Raw genomic sequence first — 13656 nt, forward strand, 5'->3', positions numbered from 1 at the left:
TAAGTCACTTAAGTCGTGTCTGACTCTGTGTGACCCCATAGACGGCAGCCCACCAGGCTCCCCCGTCCCTGGGATTCTCCAGGCAAGAACACTGGAGTGGGTTGCCATTTCCTTCTCCAATGCATGAAAGTGAAGAGTGAAAGTGAAGTCGCTCAGTCGTGTCCGACTCTTAGCGACCCCGTGGACTGCAGCCCACCAGGCTCCTCCGTCCATGGGATTTTCCAGGCAAGAGTACTGGAGTGGGGTGCCATTGCCTTCTCCGCAAAGATTCCTAGATTTATAGAATTTCACTGCTAAAAGATACTACATGTTCAACCCCCTCCTTTTACTGAGAAATTCCAGAGTTAAGTAGCCTAAGGTCTAGGCTGTTTTAGTTTCTAAGTCATGTCCAACTCTTTTGCAACCCCATAGACTATATAGCCCACCACACTGCTCTGTCCACGGGATTTCCCAGGCATGAATACTGGAGTGGGTTGCCATTCTGCAGGGGATCGTCTTCTGCATTGGCAGGCAGATTCCTTACCACTGAGCCCCCAGAGAAGCCCAAGGACCAGGCTAGTTCATTACAAAATGTGGTTTGCTAATTACTATTGGTTCTCTTCTCCAAACCTCATGAACAGGAGATGACTTGTGGCTGTTCAGGCCCTATCTTTAGGCAGACACATCATCACCATGGTTCTACTACATTTCCTACTGATGTTCAGAAATGGCTTTGAGATGTTGCACTATCAGCCCTTGCATGGCCTCCACAGGAGGAGAACATTAGTGTGGTAGGGAGTTACATCCCCATCTACAGGATGACGGGCCTTGACTGTCCTCTCCTTTATGCATAAGTAAGAGAATGGGATATGTGTTAAGGGCAGAAGTCATTGTTTCTTTTCCACATTTTTAGATCTCCCTTATAATAGTCCTGTGCATCCCAGGTGGCTCAGTGGTAAAGAATCCACCTGCCAATGCAGGAAACTCGGGTTCAGTCCCTGAGTGGGGAAGATCCCTTGGAGAAGGAAGTAGCAGTCTATTCCAGTATTCTTGCCTGGGAAATCTCATGGACAGAGAAGCCTGGTGGGCTACAGTCACTGGGGTCACCAAAGAGTCAGTCAAGCTTAGTGACTAAATAACAACCCCAATAAGAATCCTCAGTCATCTCTTGCAGGCATCATGTGAATCTGAGAATTTTGATAATTCATACTTTCTTTCCATGTATACATGGGACAGAAAGTTGTGTATGTTCACAGCATTATCAAGTTGGAAGGGATCATTTCTTCAATTCCTTGATTTCTCAGCTGAGAAAACTAAAACCCAGAGAGATGAATTGACTTAGCTATGATCATCTTTCTTGCCTATGACTTATAGAAAGCCAATGCTTAAAACAATTCTATAGTTTGTTTCTAACAATATTGTTGTTGTTTAGTCACTAAGTTGTGTCCAACTCTTTTGTGACCCCCATGAACTGTAGCCCACCAGGCTCCTCAGTCCATGGGATTTCCCAGGCAAGAGTATTGGAGTGGGTTGCCATTTCCTTCCCCAGGGGATCTTCCAACCCAGGAATCAAACCCAAGTCTCCTGCACTGCAGGCATATTCTTTACCACTGAGCCACCGGGGAAGCACCTCTAACAATACTAACCATTACTATTCACATAGTAGGTTAGCATCTGAAAACTAGTGTTTGCTTTAGATAAAAAAATGAGAAGTGTGGATTTGCTTCCAGACATTTTAAATATATACTTAGATGACATGGACTAGTTTTATAAAATATTTTATTTACAGTAAAGCTTTACAAAAATAGTCTTAATAAAATTAATACAAAACCATTTTACAATATAACTTATATAACTATCTCCTCAAAAAAATGACATTTGATTATAACACATAAACTACATTTGTATTTGTTAAGTCACATTGTAGTATAAATATGTTTTATCATCATTTTTTCATAATAAGGCCTATACCAATGAACAATGGACAACAAATTTTATTATTCTTCCAATGTAAAATTCATCTCTGGCCAAAATGAAATTAACCAAAGAAAAGTAAAACAATTGTCCTTCTGTTCATTCATACAGTCCTTTTTAATTATTGGAGAGTTTATCTGACAAAGACATAGCATTAATCTGAAAGCACCATGGCATAAAATCTAGTAACAATATCCCCAAAAGCCTTCTCCAGTCTCCCTTTCAACTGTTTACTCAGTATTTTGCCAAGATAAATAAAGATTGATCTCAACTCTCTCCTTCATTAATCTCAAGTGTTCTTAATATGCATTCAGGTTTTTAGACCTTCCCAACTGGCATATGTTTAAGATGCGAGTTTATTTCTTTGGCTTCAAGTAGAGTTTCACAGCCCTTAATAAACATACTGTGCTCCTCCGTGGGGCTGAATCTCTGTGACTCCCCACCCAACCACATTGCCCCGGATGTGACAAGACTCTGCTCCTCCGGCCTCTCTTATCTCTTCGTTACTGAGAACACCATCCCAGATATTGAAGCCTGTGAGTCTGCCAGAGAAGGCTAATGTTTCATCAAAGCCACCACCCACGCAGCAGCCGTTCTTTTCTTGCCCAATCTGCAGGATTCCCCCCTCAGGAACAACATGACCTGTGGCCATATCAACAGCAGTGGCCACAGAGTCACCATTTACCCACAAGGCCATGTGCCCTTTCTTTGAATCCCAGGTGCTGCACAGATGGGTCCACGTTCCTAGGGAAATCACAGCATCAGCGACCAGTCTGTTTTCCTCTCCACCCACCACAAGCATTATGGACCGATAGCTGAGGTACAGCTGGATCTCATATGGATTCCTCTTTGTGCCATAAGAAAACAGGACTGTTTTGTTTAATACTTCTGTGGCTTTGACCCAAATGCAGGCACTGAAAGTCTCGAGTTTCATTGGTGTCACCGGATGCACGCTTGCAAAAATCTTCTTGGAACGCATGGGGAATAAAATGGCTGTTTCACAACCTAGAGTGGCAAGAAAGTAAGAATATGAGAGAAAATACAAATTCATTTTGAAATGATTCTGGCAGTTAGGTATTTTAGGATGGGCCTTTTAATGACTACAACTGAAAACTACATGCAGCAATATGTTATGACTTGAGGGGCCCAAGTGTAATCTCTATAGTACAAAGAAAACAGGAATAAGGAAATCCAACTGTCTCATTAAGGGAAGCATTTAAATGGAAAAGAAGGCACACAGAAAAATAGTGAAACTGGGTTTGAACTTGGGTACTTGGCCACCTGATGCTAAGCCCTGACTCACTGGAAAAGACCCTGATGCTGGGAAAGGTTGAGGACAGAGGGTGAAGGGAGTGACAGTGGATGAGATGGTTGGATGGCATCATTGACTCAATGGACATGAGTTTGAGCAAACTCTGGGAGACAATGAAGGACAGGGAAGTCCAGTGTGCTGCAGTCCATGGGGTCGCAAAGAGATGGACATGACTTAGCAGCTGAACAACAACAACAATTCTGGCTGCAGGAGCCATAACCCTAACCAGCACACTGCACTGCCTCTTAGTGGTAGAAGAACCTCTGGATTTGGCTAAAAGAACTGGAATTCAGTTTGTTTTACTACTAGCAAGCTGTATAGCTTTTGATGAGCCCTACAGTCTCTCCAGGCTTAACAGTTATCTGTCAAAGGCTCTTCCCTTCTCCTTCTAAATTCTGCAAGTCTGTAAGCAACAAGTATGTAACATTTGAGAAGAACTTTGTAGACCAAGAGTGAGAAAAGTTGGTCAGTCATGTCCACTCTTTGTGATCCCATGGACTGTAGCCTACCAGGCTCCTCCGTCCACGGAATTTTCCAGGCAAGAGTAGTGGAGTGGGTTGTCATTTCCTTCTCCAGGAGATCTTCCCGACCCAGGGATCGAACCCAGGTCTCCCACATTGCAAGCAAACACTTTACCCTCTGAGCCACCAGGGAATACTTTGTAGACCAAAGATATGCTTAAAAATTCTTTGTCCAAATGCTTACAAGTACTACGTAAGCCTTAACAGAAAATCTTTAAGGAAGAGTGAATTCTTCCAAGGGGCCGGATGGAGGACATATTTCCACTAATACACACTTAGAAGGAGACTTTCAAACTTGAGGGGTGGGAGCTCCCACCTCTGTCCATCTCCAGGTCACATGGCCTGTAAGGGAGCTAAAGATGCTAAAGGGAAGACCTTTCAAGTGTCTCTGGGAAATAATATGCTAAAAGCTTTAATAAATGAGCTCTGCCTTGTGCTGAACTCAAATACATACATATAAAAGACCAATGAAAGAATTTTTTAAAAATCTAAGTTAGGGCTTGGAAAAGGAAATGGCAACCCAGTCCAGTATATTCTTGCCCGGAAAATCTCATGGACAGAGAAGCCTGGTGGTCTACAGTCCGTGGGGTCACAAAAGAGTTGGACATGACTTAGCGACTAAACAACAACAAAAATTAGAGCTAAGTATTCACTTTATAACAACCTTTTAAGGAAGATTTACCATAAGATAGCTTTAAAAAGCAAATTCCCAGAGCATTTGAAGACTAAGGGGTAAATAAGACTTGCAGGAACCAAATGTCCATTTGAAGTGTGGTAAACTAAGTTAACCATCTACAAGTGGCTGAAAGGTGGGCTCCAACCCAGAAAAATTAAGCAGAGGGACCTTATCCTTTTGAAATAGTCAAAGAAGATATTGAGGTTCAGAAAATCCTATAAAAGTAACCATCACACTAAAGCACAAAATTGGTCCTGCCATACTTTGGTATTAACTTTTTCCCTGAATAATTTGAATTTCTAAAGATTTTTTAAAATCAATTTTTAATGAGGCTTGATTCTTTTTGAAAATGAGATTGGTAGATGCATACTTTTCTAGCTGTTATTTAAATCCAACAAAGATCATGGAACAAAAGATCACCATATGCTTGGGCATTTTAGATATTGTCTAATGTTTCAGTAAAACAGTGTTCAGAGAGAGCGCCTACTGCAATCTAATTAACTGATTTCCTGTTTAAATCAGCCCCATCAGTCAGGATTGCATTCCAAAGCCTTCCTTGATTGCCTCTCAGAGACCCAGCTTCCCCTCTAGGCTGCACTGGTTATGTAAATTCAATGAGTAGAACTGCATGTTGGCAAGTTTTTTCTGTGGCTTCTTTTGGGGGTCGGTGATTGAGACCCTTGATATGTCTTTAAAATGTCAGAAACTCTCGCATGAAATGGCTTTTAACTAATAGGTTTTTTCTGATTATATTATCAAAGACCAAACAAAATTAAAACCAGGTTCTTAAGAGGCTGACAACTGAATGATTAGGAATCCCTTAGGAGCCAAGCTGGCAGGAAACCAAGAGAGGAAAAATCAAAGCATGTGGGTAAATATATGAATGGATGTAATAAGAATTAACACTTTTGAATTCAGAAATGCATCCTTCTTCTGCTCTAACTGGTATGCAGAGGTGGAGGTGAAAGTTAGCATAACTCTTCAGTTTTCCCAGTACATAATATGTGCAGTGATTTTACATGGTTTGCAAAAGACAAGAAATTTCATCCATTAAAACTGCCAGAGAATTATAGTTTGTCCTGTCACTTATACTAAGGATCTATTGTATGTTTATTTTATGATTTCCCCCCCTCTAAAGCCCTACTTTAAAAAACATGCTCTGTACTGATAAACAGTCCTCAATTATTTAGGAAAGACTGGTATTTTGGTATCATATCTGCAATTTTAAATGAAAAATGCTCTCACATATGCTTGATTCTACCTCCTACCCCATATAGTAAGAGTTGCTTTATTGGACATAAAAGGTGTAATTGTTTTCTGTTCATAAGTTGCTTATGAACAGGGAAAAGTGTATGTTATATTTTCTTACCTAGAACATGGGTTTTCTAATATAACCCACAAATGATTGTTATAGCACCATTTCTTAGAAATTCTGACTTTTTATAAAGGAGTGTTATTCGCTCCAAATCTTCTCTATATTTCCTTAAGGCATCTTTAAAATGTATTATTTTGGGCCCACATATGTTTGGAAGTTCACTAGTATCACATGGGACTTTGACAGGTTGCATCTGGTTTGAACTGCCTCTCTTCTGTTTCACCCTGATCCTCCACATCCCTGGAGGTACTGCCTGGATGCCAACTAGCTCCTACATCTGACTGTTCCACTGTGGATCCCTCAGCTGCTGGTTATTTCCAAACTTCACACCCTTGGAGCTCACTCTGGAGCTCATTTCACAGACCCTGGGGGCTCAGGGCAGGGGGCCTTGGGAGATCAGATTCAACCTCGAGTCTCTTGTTTGGAACTGGTAGGGAGAAGGGGCCAGCCCAGGGACTGGAAAACGTTCCTTAAAATTAGGCTGGGTCCTGAAATAGCGCGAGGAACCAGAGCTCCCTTAAAGACAGAGGCAGGCTAAAATTAGAAGAAGTGGAAATCCCTAACGGAGGGAAGCTGGACATTGAGAGCAGTCACTCTTATAACTGGCCAATAGAGTTTCTCTAACGCCTGGTCCGATCAAGTGTCAGTCTGGAGGCCCTTGAGGTCTATTTCAAGACTGTGATGGTTACCTACACAGCTATCTTCTGGGTTCCTCACAACTGAAGACTGACTACTTTTGAAAGCAATTTTCCCGCCTTTTATGATGTATCTGAGCTCTGTGACCCGCGCATGCTGAAACAGAAGGGTGTGAGCCGGTGTGTTTCCTCACACTAAAGCCTCCCCTTAGAGGCTTGGTTGGCTTACTCGGTTTCCCGCAACTCGCGCTTTGAAAACGAAGCCGCGCAGGGATTCCCACCAGTCCCCGCGTCCTTACCTGCCGGCAGCCAGCGGCTGGCTGCCCAGCCCTGCACAGCTCGGAGATCGGCCCGCGTCCGCCGCAGCTCCTCCAGCACCGCGCCCAGGGCTCGCCCCGCCTCCTCCTGCGGTCGCAGCGCCCCAGCATCTTCCAGGCGCGCCAGCCGGCGGCCAGCATCGCGGCTCGCCTGCAGCAGGTCGTCCAGCGCCCGGGCCAGCCTGGTCTCGGAGGGGGCCTCCGGCCCGCACAGCTTCTGCAGGCTTCCCTCCAGCCGGCCCAGCTCGGCCTGCAGCTTCTGCAGCTCGCCCCGGAGCATGACGTCGGTGGCCTGCAGCAGCATGCCCTCCCGCATCTGCGAGTTCTCCAGCATGGTGAAGAGCTTGTCCCACTCGGAGTTCTCACGACTGCAGTCGCACGGCGTGGCTAGAGCGGGGAACATACACGCATTACAGACCTGAACCTCCCTCGGGTGTTCTTTGTGAAATGCCGACCTCCCTCGAGGTCGCCAAGTGACAGCCTGTCCCCAGTACCCCCTTCCCTTTAAGGAAACCTGCAAAAACCTTGCAAGTTTATAAGTTGAACTCGATGAAATTGCCGTTCATGGAGCTCAAAACAGGCGAATACCGGCGATTTCATACAATCCGACCCATTACGTATCTGAGAGAAGTAACTTTATGAAACCTCCTTTCCTGACATGCTTTTCTCTTTTGCAAAACTCTTTTTTCGTTGTTGTTGTTTATTGCATTGGCAACAAAATATATGTATAGTACTTAGACCTAAGGAGGTAGATATGTAGTTAAGGGTTAGCAGAGAAACAGTAAAAATGAACTTACGGTCCTCAGTGGGATGGAGTCCATTGTCTATTTCGTTGTCCAAATTCACATACATGAGCTCATAATCATCTGAGTTCTCCGCCGACACTGCAGACCAGAGCGCACAAAACAGAATCACAGAGATATGCATTGCTGGAGAGACGACGTTCTTCCCACCGCTGTCGGGAGGGGACGAGGCAAGAGGCTCTCAAAGTGCAGAAGGAGCGGAGGAGAGTGCGAGTGAGAGGCAGGAGCTGAGAGCCCTTAATAAATGCTGGGGAAAGTCTGAATGGGGATGAATGAGTAATGCCAGTGGCACTGCCTTAACGGGAGTTCCCCAGATTTGGGGGGGAGGGCTGGGGGAAAGGAGGGTGAAGGAGATGTGGGGGACGTTGCACAATAGTAAACCACAAAGGTTTACAGTACAGTCAGATTAACCGGAGGAGGGTTAGAGGGGAAGGAAGGGGGAAGACAGGGCTAGGACTGTCTCCCCCTGGGGATTAGTTGTTGTAACTTGAATTGGTAGTACTGAAGGATGAGAGGGAGAGGAGAGGGATTAGGGGAATAGAGATTTAGGGAATAGATTCAGCAGACATAGCGGTGTGAAAGCAAGAGCATCATCCCAGCATTTTGTGTGTGCTCTCATTATTTCACAACCCTTTACGCATAGAAAACATTTTTTCACTTTTTCTTTGTGCAGTTTTACAGGTCTAAGATGTGAAAGTTACTTTCTGATTTCAAGATAAACCAACACAGTAAGAATTTGTATGCTTCTAGAAGCCAAATCCATTCCAAGGAATTCCATCTTTAATCCTTCTGGAGTTACAACTATACTTTTATAAACATACTTTTTAATGAGAAGCACAGCAAAACTAATAAACCGAAAATAAGGAGGAGTTGGGGGAAAGGAACAAACTGATTTTTAGGGTGTTTCTTTTCATAATCTATTGTGTGGGTATCTTATTTCACTAGCCTCAGAGTCAAAGATTATGTTTTTAAAGTAAATTTAGGGATTCCTGCTTCTGCCAGTATATGGAGATCTATATAAGTTGAAAATTCTGCTGAAAAAAAAAAAAACCTAGAAATGTGTTTACATTTGAATAATAATTAAAAACTTTAAATGTACAAATAAGTTCCCCATAAAGTAAGGACAATATCCAGAGACCAAGTGTGCTAAGTCGCTTCAGTCATGTCCAACTCTTTGTGACCTTATAGACTGCAGCCCCGCTAGTCTCCTCTGTCCATGGAATTTCCCAGGCAAGAATACTGGAGTGAGTTGCCATGCCTTTCTCCAGGAGATCTTCCTGACCCAGGGATTGAACCCACATTTCTTATGTCTCTTTCATTGGCAGGCTGGTTCTTTACCACCAATGCCACCTACCCAAAGAGAGGGAACCAAAAACTGGTCAGTGAGCCCATGAGCTGAATCTAGAGCCCCCCTACACACACACACACACACACACACACACACACACATCAGGGGAGGTGAAGGGGGAAGAGATGTTTCAGTTCTGTGTTAACTAAGTGTTAAGGGCCACAAGGCTTAGGTCAGGGTGAGGAGTTAACTGACTGGATTTCAATAGATATAGCCCCAGTCCTTACCCTAGCACAGAAATGAGAAGTAAGCCTGTCTCTCTTTGACTGAACTCTATAAGGTCCCTAAGAGTTTGTGACTTTGGTCCTGCCCTTATACATGTTCGAGACACAAATGTGTACTATCTGCCACAGTAAAAATAAATTCATAATAAAAAATATTTAAATGCAGGAGGAAACAATCTACCATAAATGAGAACCAGCAGAAACCAAAAGGCATTGGACACCCCTCCCTCAAGAATTTCATTTATTTAAAATATCAGCTAGAAACTGGAAAATAAGTGTGTTTAAAATGATTTAAGATCTGCAAGAAAGAATTGGAAACCTGAAAAAAGAAAAAGACAGTGTCAAAAGAAGAAGATAGGCCTATTACTTAAAGAATCAAATATAACCTTGAGTTAAAAAATTAATTGAAATTTTTAAGAAATTAAAGGAATGGCAAAGCTGAAGAGAGTATTAAGGAACTGGAAGAAAGATCTAAGAAAATAAATCTAAAGTCCTTTCATTGTTCAGAGTAGCAAAATTAATTTTTCTTTGTTCAAGTATGTTTATCTTTCAAAGGACAGCCACCAAAACCAAGAGGAAATAAAATGACCAAATAGAAAGAATAGAGTGAATTAAAAAAATTTTTTTGAGTTGTTCAATAGGAAGTAGTAAAGAAGGGAAGAAAAGCATAGACAAAGCAAGATAAATAAAAAGCACATGTGGCAGTGGTTTAGTTGCTAAGTCACGTTAGACTCTTGCAACCCCACGGACTGTAGTGCACCAGGTTTCTCTGCCCATGGGATTCTCCAGGCAGGAATACTGATTGCCCTTTCTTTCTCCAAAAAGCACCTGTAATGTAAAAATAAATCCAAATATACCTAATACTATAAATACTAATCACTAAATATTAATGAAACAAACATTCCAGTTAAGAGACAAAAGTTGTCAGGAATATTTTTTAAGTCCAGTTCTACGTCACTTATAAGATCACACATAAAACACAAGAATCTAGAAACCTTGAAAGCAAAATATTTAAAGGTGGTGAGAGAATAGACCAAACAAGGGCTATTCAGAAAAGCTAGCATAGCTGCATTAATATTAGTCAAAAATAGACTTTAAGGCAAAGAGAGTAATGAAATTATGATGAAATAAATAATTTGCCAGGAAGATACCTCAGAACTATCTAGTAACATCGTTTCAAAAAAATACGCCAATATTGACAGACTTATAAGGAAAAATTGGTAAACCCACAGTCATAAAGGCAGATTTTCACATACTTCTTGCAATTGATAAATCCATTTCTGTCACAACTGATGATTAAAATGCTAAAAACTTCAAAAGGATATAGAAATGTGTATAATTTAAAATTTGATATAATGAAATGTATAGGACATTGCTCAGAAAGTTTGATAAGCAAGTTCTACCATGCAAGGAACACATAATTCCCATTTTATATTAACTGCCTCTGAGAATGGAGTGTGCAGGAGTGCACTAAATTCTTTTTATATGTCTAGTAAGGATGATACTAAAAAAAAGACAAGGTCCATACAAGAAAGGAAAACTGCAAGTCAGTCTCATTTAAGAATATAGATGCAGAAGCTCTAAATGAAGTATTAGCCAAAGAAATCCAGAAATACATGCTTTCAGTACATCATACCAAGTTGAGTGTCTTCCAAGAGTGCAAGATTGATTAAACATTAGCATACTCATTCATTTACGACAGTAACAATTTAAAAGAGAAATCATATGGTCATATGGACAGATGCAGAAAAGTCAATTAATAAAATTTAACATTCATTCATGTTCAAACTAGGAAAAAGACAGGAACTTAAACTGATAAAATATAAATACCAAGAATATGTAGAAACATATACATACATTATGATGAATCCTTAGAAGCATACTCTTTAAAAACAGGAATTAGAAAATGATATCAGGACCTGGTTCTACTCATCAAAGTGTTGGAGGTCCCAGCTGGTAAAGTAGGACAATAAAAGAAACTTAAGGAATATTACAAAGTTGTTACTTATTATCATTTGATTATTTTTCTACAGAAAATCTTGAGACTCCATTAATTAAAAAAAAAGAACTAAACAAGTTTTGCTGGATGAAAGATCAGTGTACAAAAATTTATTGATTTCTTAATATAGCAGATAAATAGAAAACATCTTTAAAAAACCAAAAACTTCCATTTCAATAGCAACAACAACTATGGAATACCTAGGAATCAATTTAATAAAAGATAGACAAGACACAGCTAATATCACAAAACTTTAGAGATATCAAAAAAGTTACATAGAAGAATATATCATGTTCTTGTTTCACAGAGATGTCAGTTATCCCAAATTAGTCTATATATTCAATGTGAAAAATAATCCTAACCTAGCTTTACAAGGAAGTTGACAAAGTAATGGTAAAATGTATATAAAGTAGCCAAGAGGAATTTGAAGCAGAAAATGAAGAAATAAGAGGAATCGGAAGCAGAAGATGAAGAAACTTGTCTTGTGAGGTAAAATGACTTATTATAAATTGCAATTAAGAAAATGTATAAAGGGCTTCCTAGGTGACTCTAGTGGTAAAGAATCTACCTGCCAATGCAGGAGACATAAGAGACGTGGGTTTGATCCCTGGGTCAGGAAGATTCCCTAGAGGAGGAAATGGCAATCCATTCTGGTATTCTTGCCTGGAGAATCCCATGGACCAGAGGAGCCTGGTGGGCTGCAGTCTATACGGTCATAATGAGTCAGACACGACTGAAGTGACTTAGCAGACATAATTGGTGAAGGTATGATAAATAACCAGACCCATATACATGGGAAACTTTATATATGAAAGAAGTATCACAAATCAGAAGGGAAACAGTTGGTCACTGAATAATTTGATCTGAGACAATTGTTTATATACACACACACATATATAAATTTATAATTAGATCCCTTCCTTATATACACAAAAATAAAATCCAGATGATTAAGGCATAAAACAAAATCATAATACTTTTAGGAGAAAATATAGTAGAATATTTTTACGAACATGGATAGGGAAAGAATTCTCAATTAAAAAATTTATAAACCATAAAATAAATTTAAAAACCAACTCCATTAGGATTACAACTTTGAAACTGACAGACCAAAAATTAGTGTCCAGAATAAATAAGGAACTTCTACAAATCAGTGCTTCCCTGATAGCTCAGTTGGTAAAGAATCCACCTGCAATGCGGGAGACCCCAGTTCAATTCCTGGGCTGGGAAGATCCGCTGGAGAAGGGATAGGCTACTCACGCCAGTATTCTTGCATGGAGAGTTCCATGGACTGTATAGCCCATGGGTTACAAAGAGTCGGACACAACTGAGTGACTTTCACAAATCAGTGAGAAAACACAGACATCTTGATTGAAAACAGGCAAAGGATATGAAAGGCTAAATCATGGAAGAGCAACATAAAAAGTTTGCTCAGCCTCAGAAGTAAAGACATGAAAATTAGAACAAAAAATAAGGTAACATTTTTATACCCCATCAGACTGGCGAAAACTGGTGTCTGCCAAGACTAAATGTTGGCAACAGAAATATTCATGCTTCTGTTGATAGGTATGTAAGTTGTTATAATCATGGTGGTAGGCAGAATAATGACCTCCCCCCCAAAGTTGTTCACATCTTAATTCCCACAACCTGTGAACACAATGTGTTTCATTGCACTGAAGATAAAATTAGGTTACCATATAAGGAGAAAATCCTAGATTATCCAAATGGACCTAATGTTATCACAAGGGTGCTTAAGTCAAAGAAAGGCAGAAGAGATAATCAGAGGAAGAGGTGTAGTGATGGAAGCAGGGTCAGAGAATGCTGTGTAGCTAACTTTGAAGATGAAGGAAGGAGACCCCGAAGCAAAGAATGCTGGTGGTCTCTAGAAGCCAGAAAAGCCAAGAAACAGATTCCTTCCTACAACCTCCAAGAAGGAACCCAGCCTTTCCAAGACCTGGATTTTTGCCCAGTGAGACTCATGCTATACTTCTGAATTACAGAAATATAAGATAATAAATTTCTATTATATGGGGCCACATGTTTATGTCAGTTTCTTATGGCAGCTATAGAAAACTACTACAACCATTTTGAGAAGAAATTTTGAAACATCTAGAAACTTATCTCCCAGGGACAAACCCACTGCTTTACTACTTAATTATGTGGTCCAGTGACCATCAACATCACCTGAGAACTTGTTAGAAATTCAAATTCTCAAACTCTACTGTGGTATTGGAGAAGACTCTTGAGAGTCCCTTGGACTGCAAGGAGATCCAACCAGTCCATCCTAAAGGAGACCAGTCCTGGGTGTTCATTGAAAGGTCTGATGCTGAGGCTGAAACTCCAATACTTTGAGCACCTCATGTGAAGAGTTGACTCATTGGAAAAGACCCTGATGCTGGGAGGGATTGGGGGCAGGAGGAGAAGGGGACGACAGAGGATGAGAGGGCTGGATGGCATCACCGACTCAATGGACATGAGTTTGGGTGAACTCCG

General features: G+C 40.9%; 2 protein-coding genes across 5 annotated transcripts in view; one reads left to right on the plus strand and one right to left on the minus strand.

Moving 5' to 3' along the window:
* The window catches only part of VEPH1 (ventricular zone expressed PH domain-containing 1), a 276656-nt gene that overhangs the window by 89959 nt on the left and 173041 nt on the right, over window positions 1-13656 (plus strand). Inside the window, exon 5 of one of the 4 annotated variants that reach the window (XM_010839866.1) lies at window positions 6024-6649. The exons of the other annotated variants lie outside the window; for them this stretch is intronic. Coding sequence (XP_010838168.1) covers window positions 6024-6118 — 95 coding nt within the window. The 3' untranslated portion in view covers window positions 6119-6649. Of the gene's footprint in view, window positions 1-6023; window positions 6650-13656 lie in introns of those variants that run through there. 4 annotated transcript variants of the gene reach the window in all.
* On the minus strand, window positions 1742-8073 carry PTX3 (pentraxin 3, long). The gene is made up of 3 exons (XM_010839862.1): window positions 7587-8073; window positions 6772-7176; window positions 1742-2958 (listed from the first exon to the last, which is right to left on the minus strand). The coding sequence occupies exons 1-3, from the start codon at window positions 7714-7716 to the stop codon at window positions 2345-2347; spliced, it is 1149 nt and encodes a 382-aa protein (XP_010838164.1). The 5' UTR covers window positions 7717-8073; the 3' UTR covers window positions 1742-2344.

The sequence above is a fragment of the Bison bison genome, unplaced genomic scaffold (genome assembly GCF_000754665.1).
Source record: "Bison bison bison isolate TAMUID 2011002044 unplaced genomic scaffold, Bison_UMD1.0 scf7180017864135, whole genome shotgun sequence".
In the NCBI taxonomy this organism is placed as follows: domain Eukaryota; kingdom Metazoa; phylum Chordata; class Mammalia; order Artiodactyla; family Bovidae; genus Bison; species Bison bison.

Excerpts from the sequence above, each read along its gene's own strand:
- PTX3 (XM_010839862.1), bottom strand. The coding sequence starts at position 7,716 with ATGCATATCTCTGTGATTCTGTTTTGTGCGCTCTGGTCTGCAGTGTCG. Across the intron at positions 7,177-7,586 it reads ACTCCATCCCACTGAGGACC|CCACGCCGTGCGACTGCAGT; the intron begins GTAAGTTCATTT and ends TCCCCGCTCTAG. Across the intron at positions 2,959-6,771 it reads CAGCCGCTGGCTGCCGGCAG|GTTGTGAAACAGCCATTTTA; the intron begins GTAAGGACGCGG and ends TTGCCACTCTAG.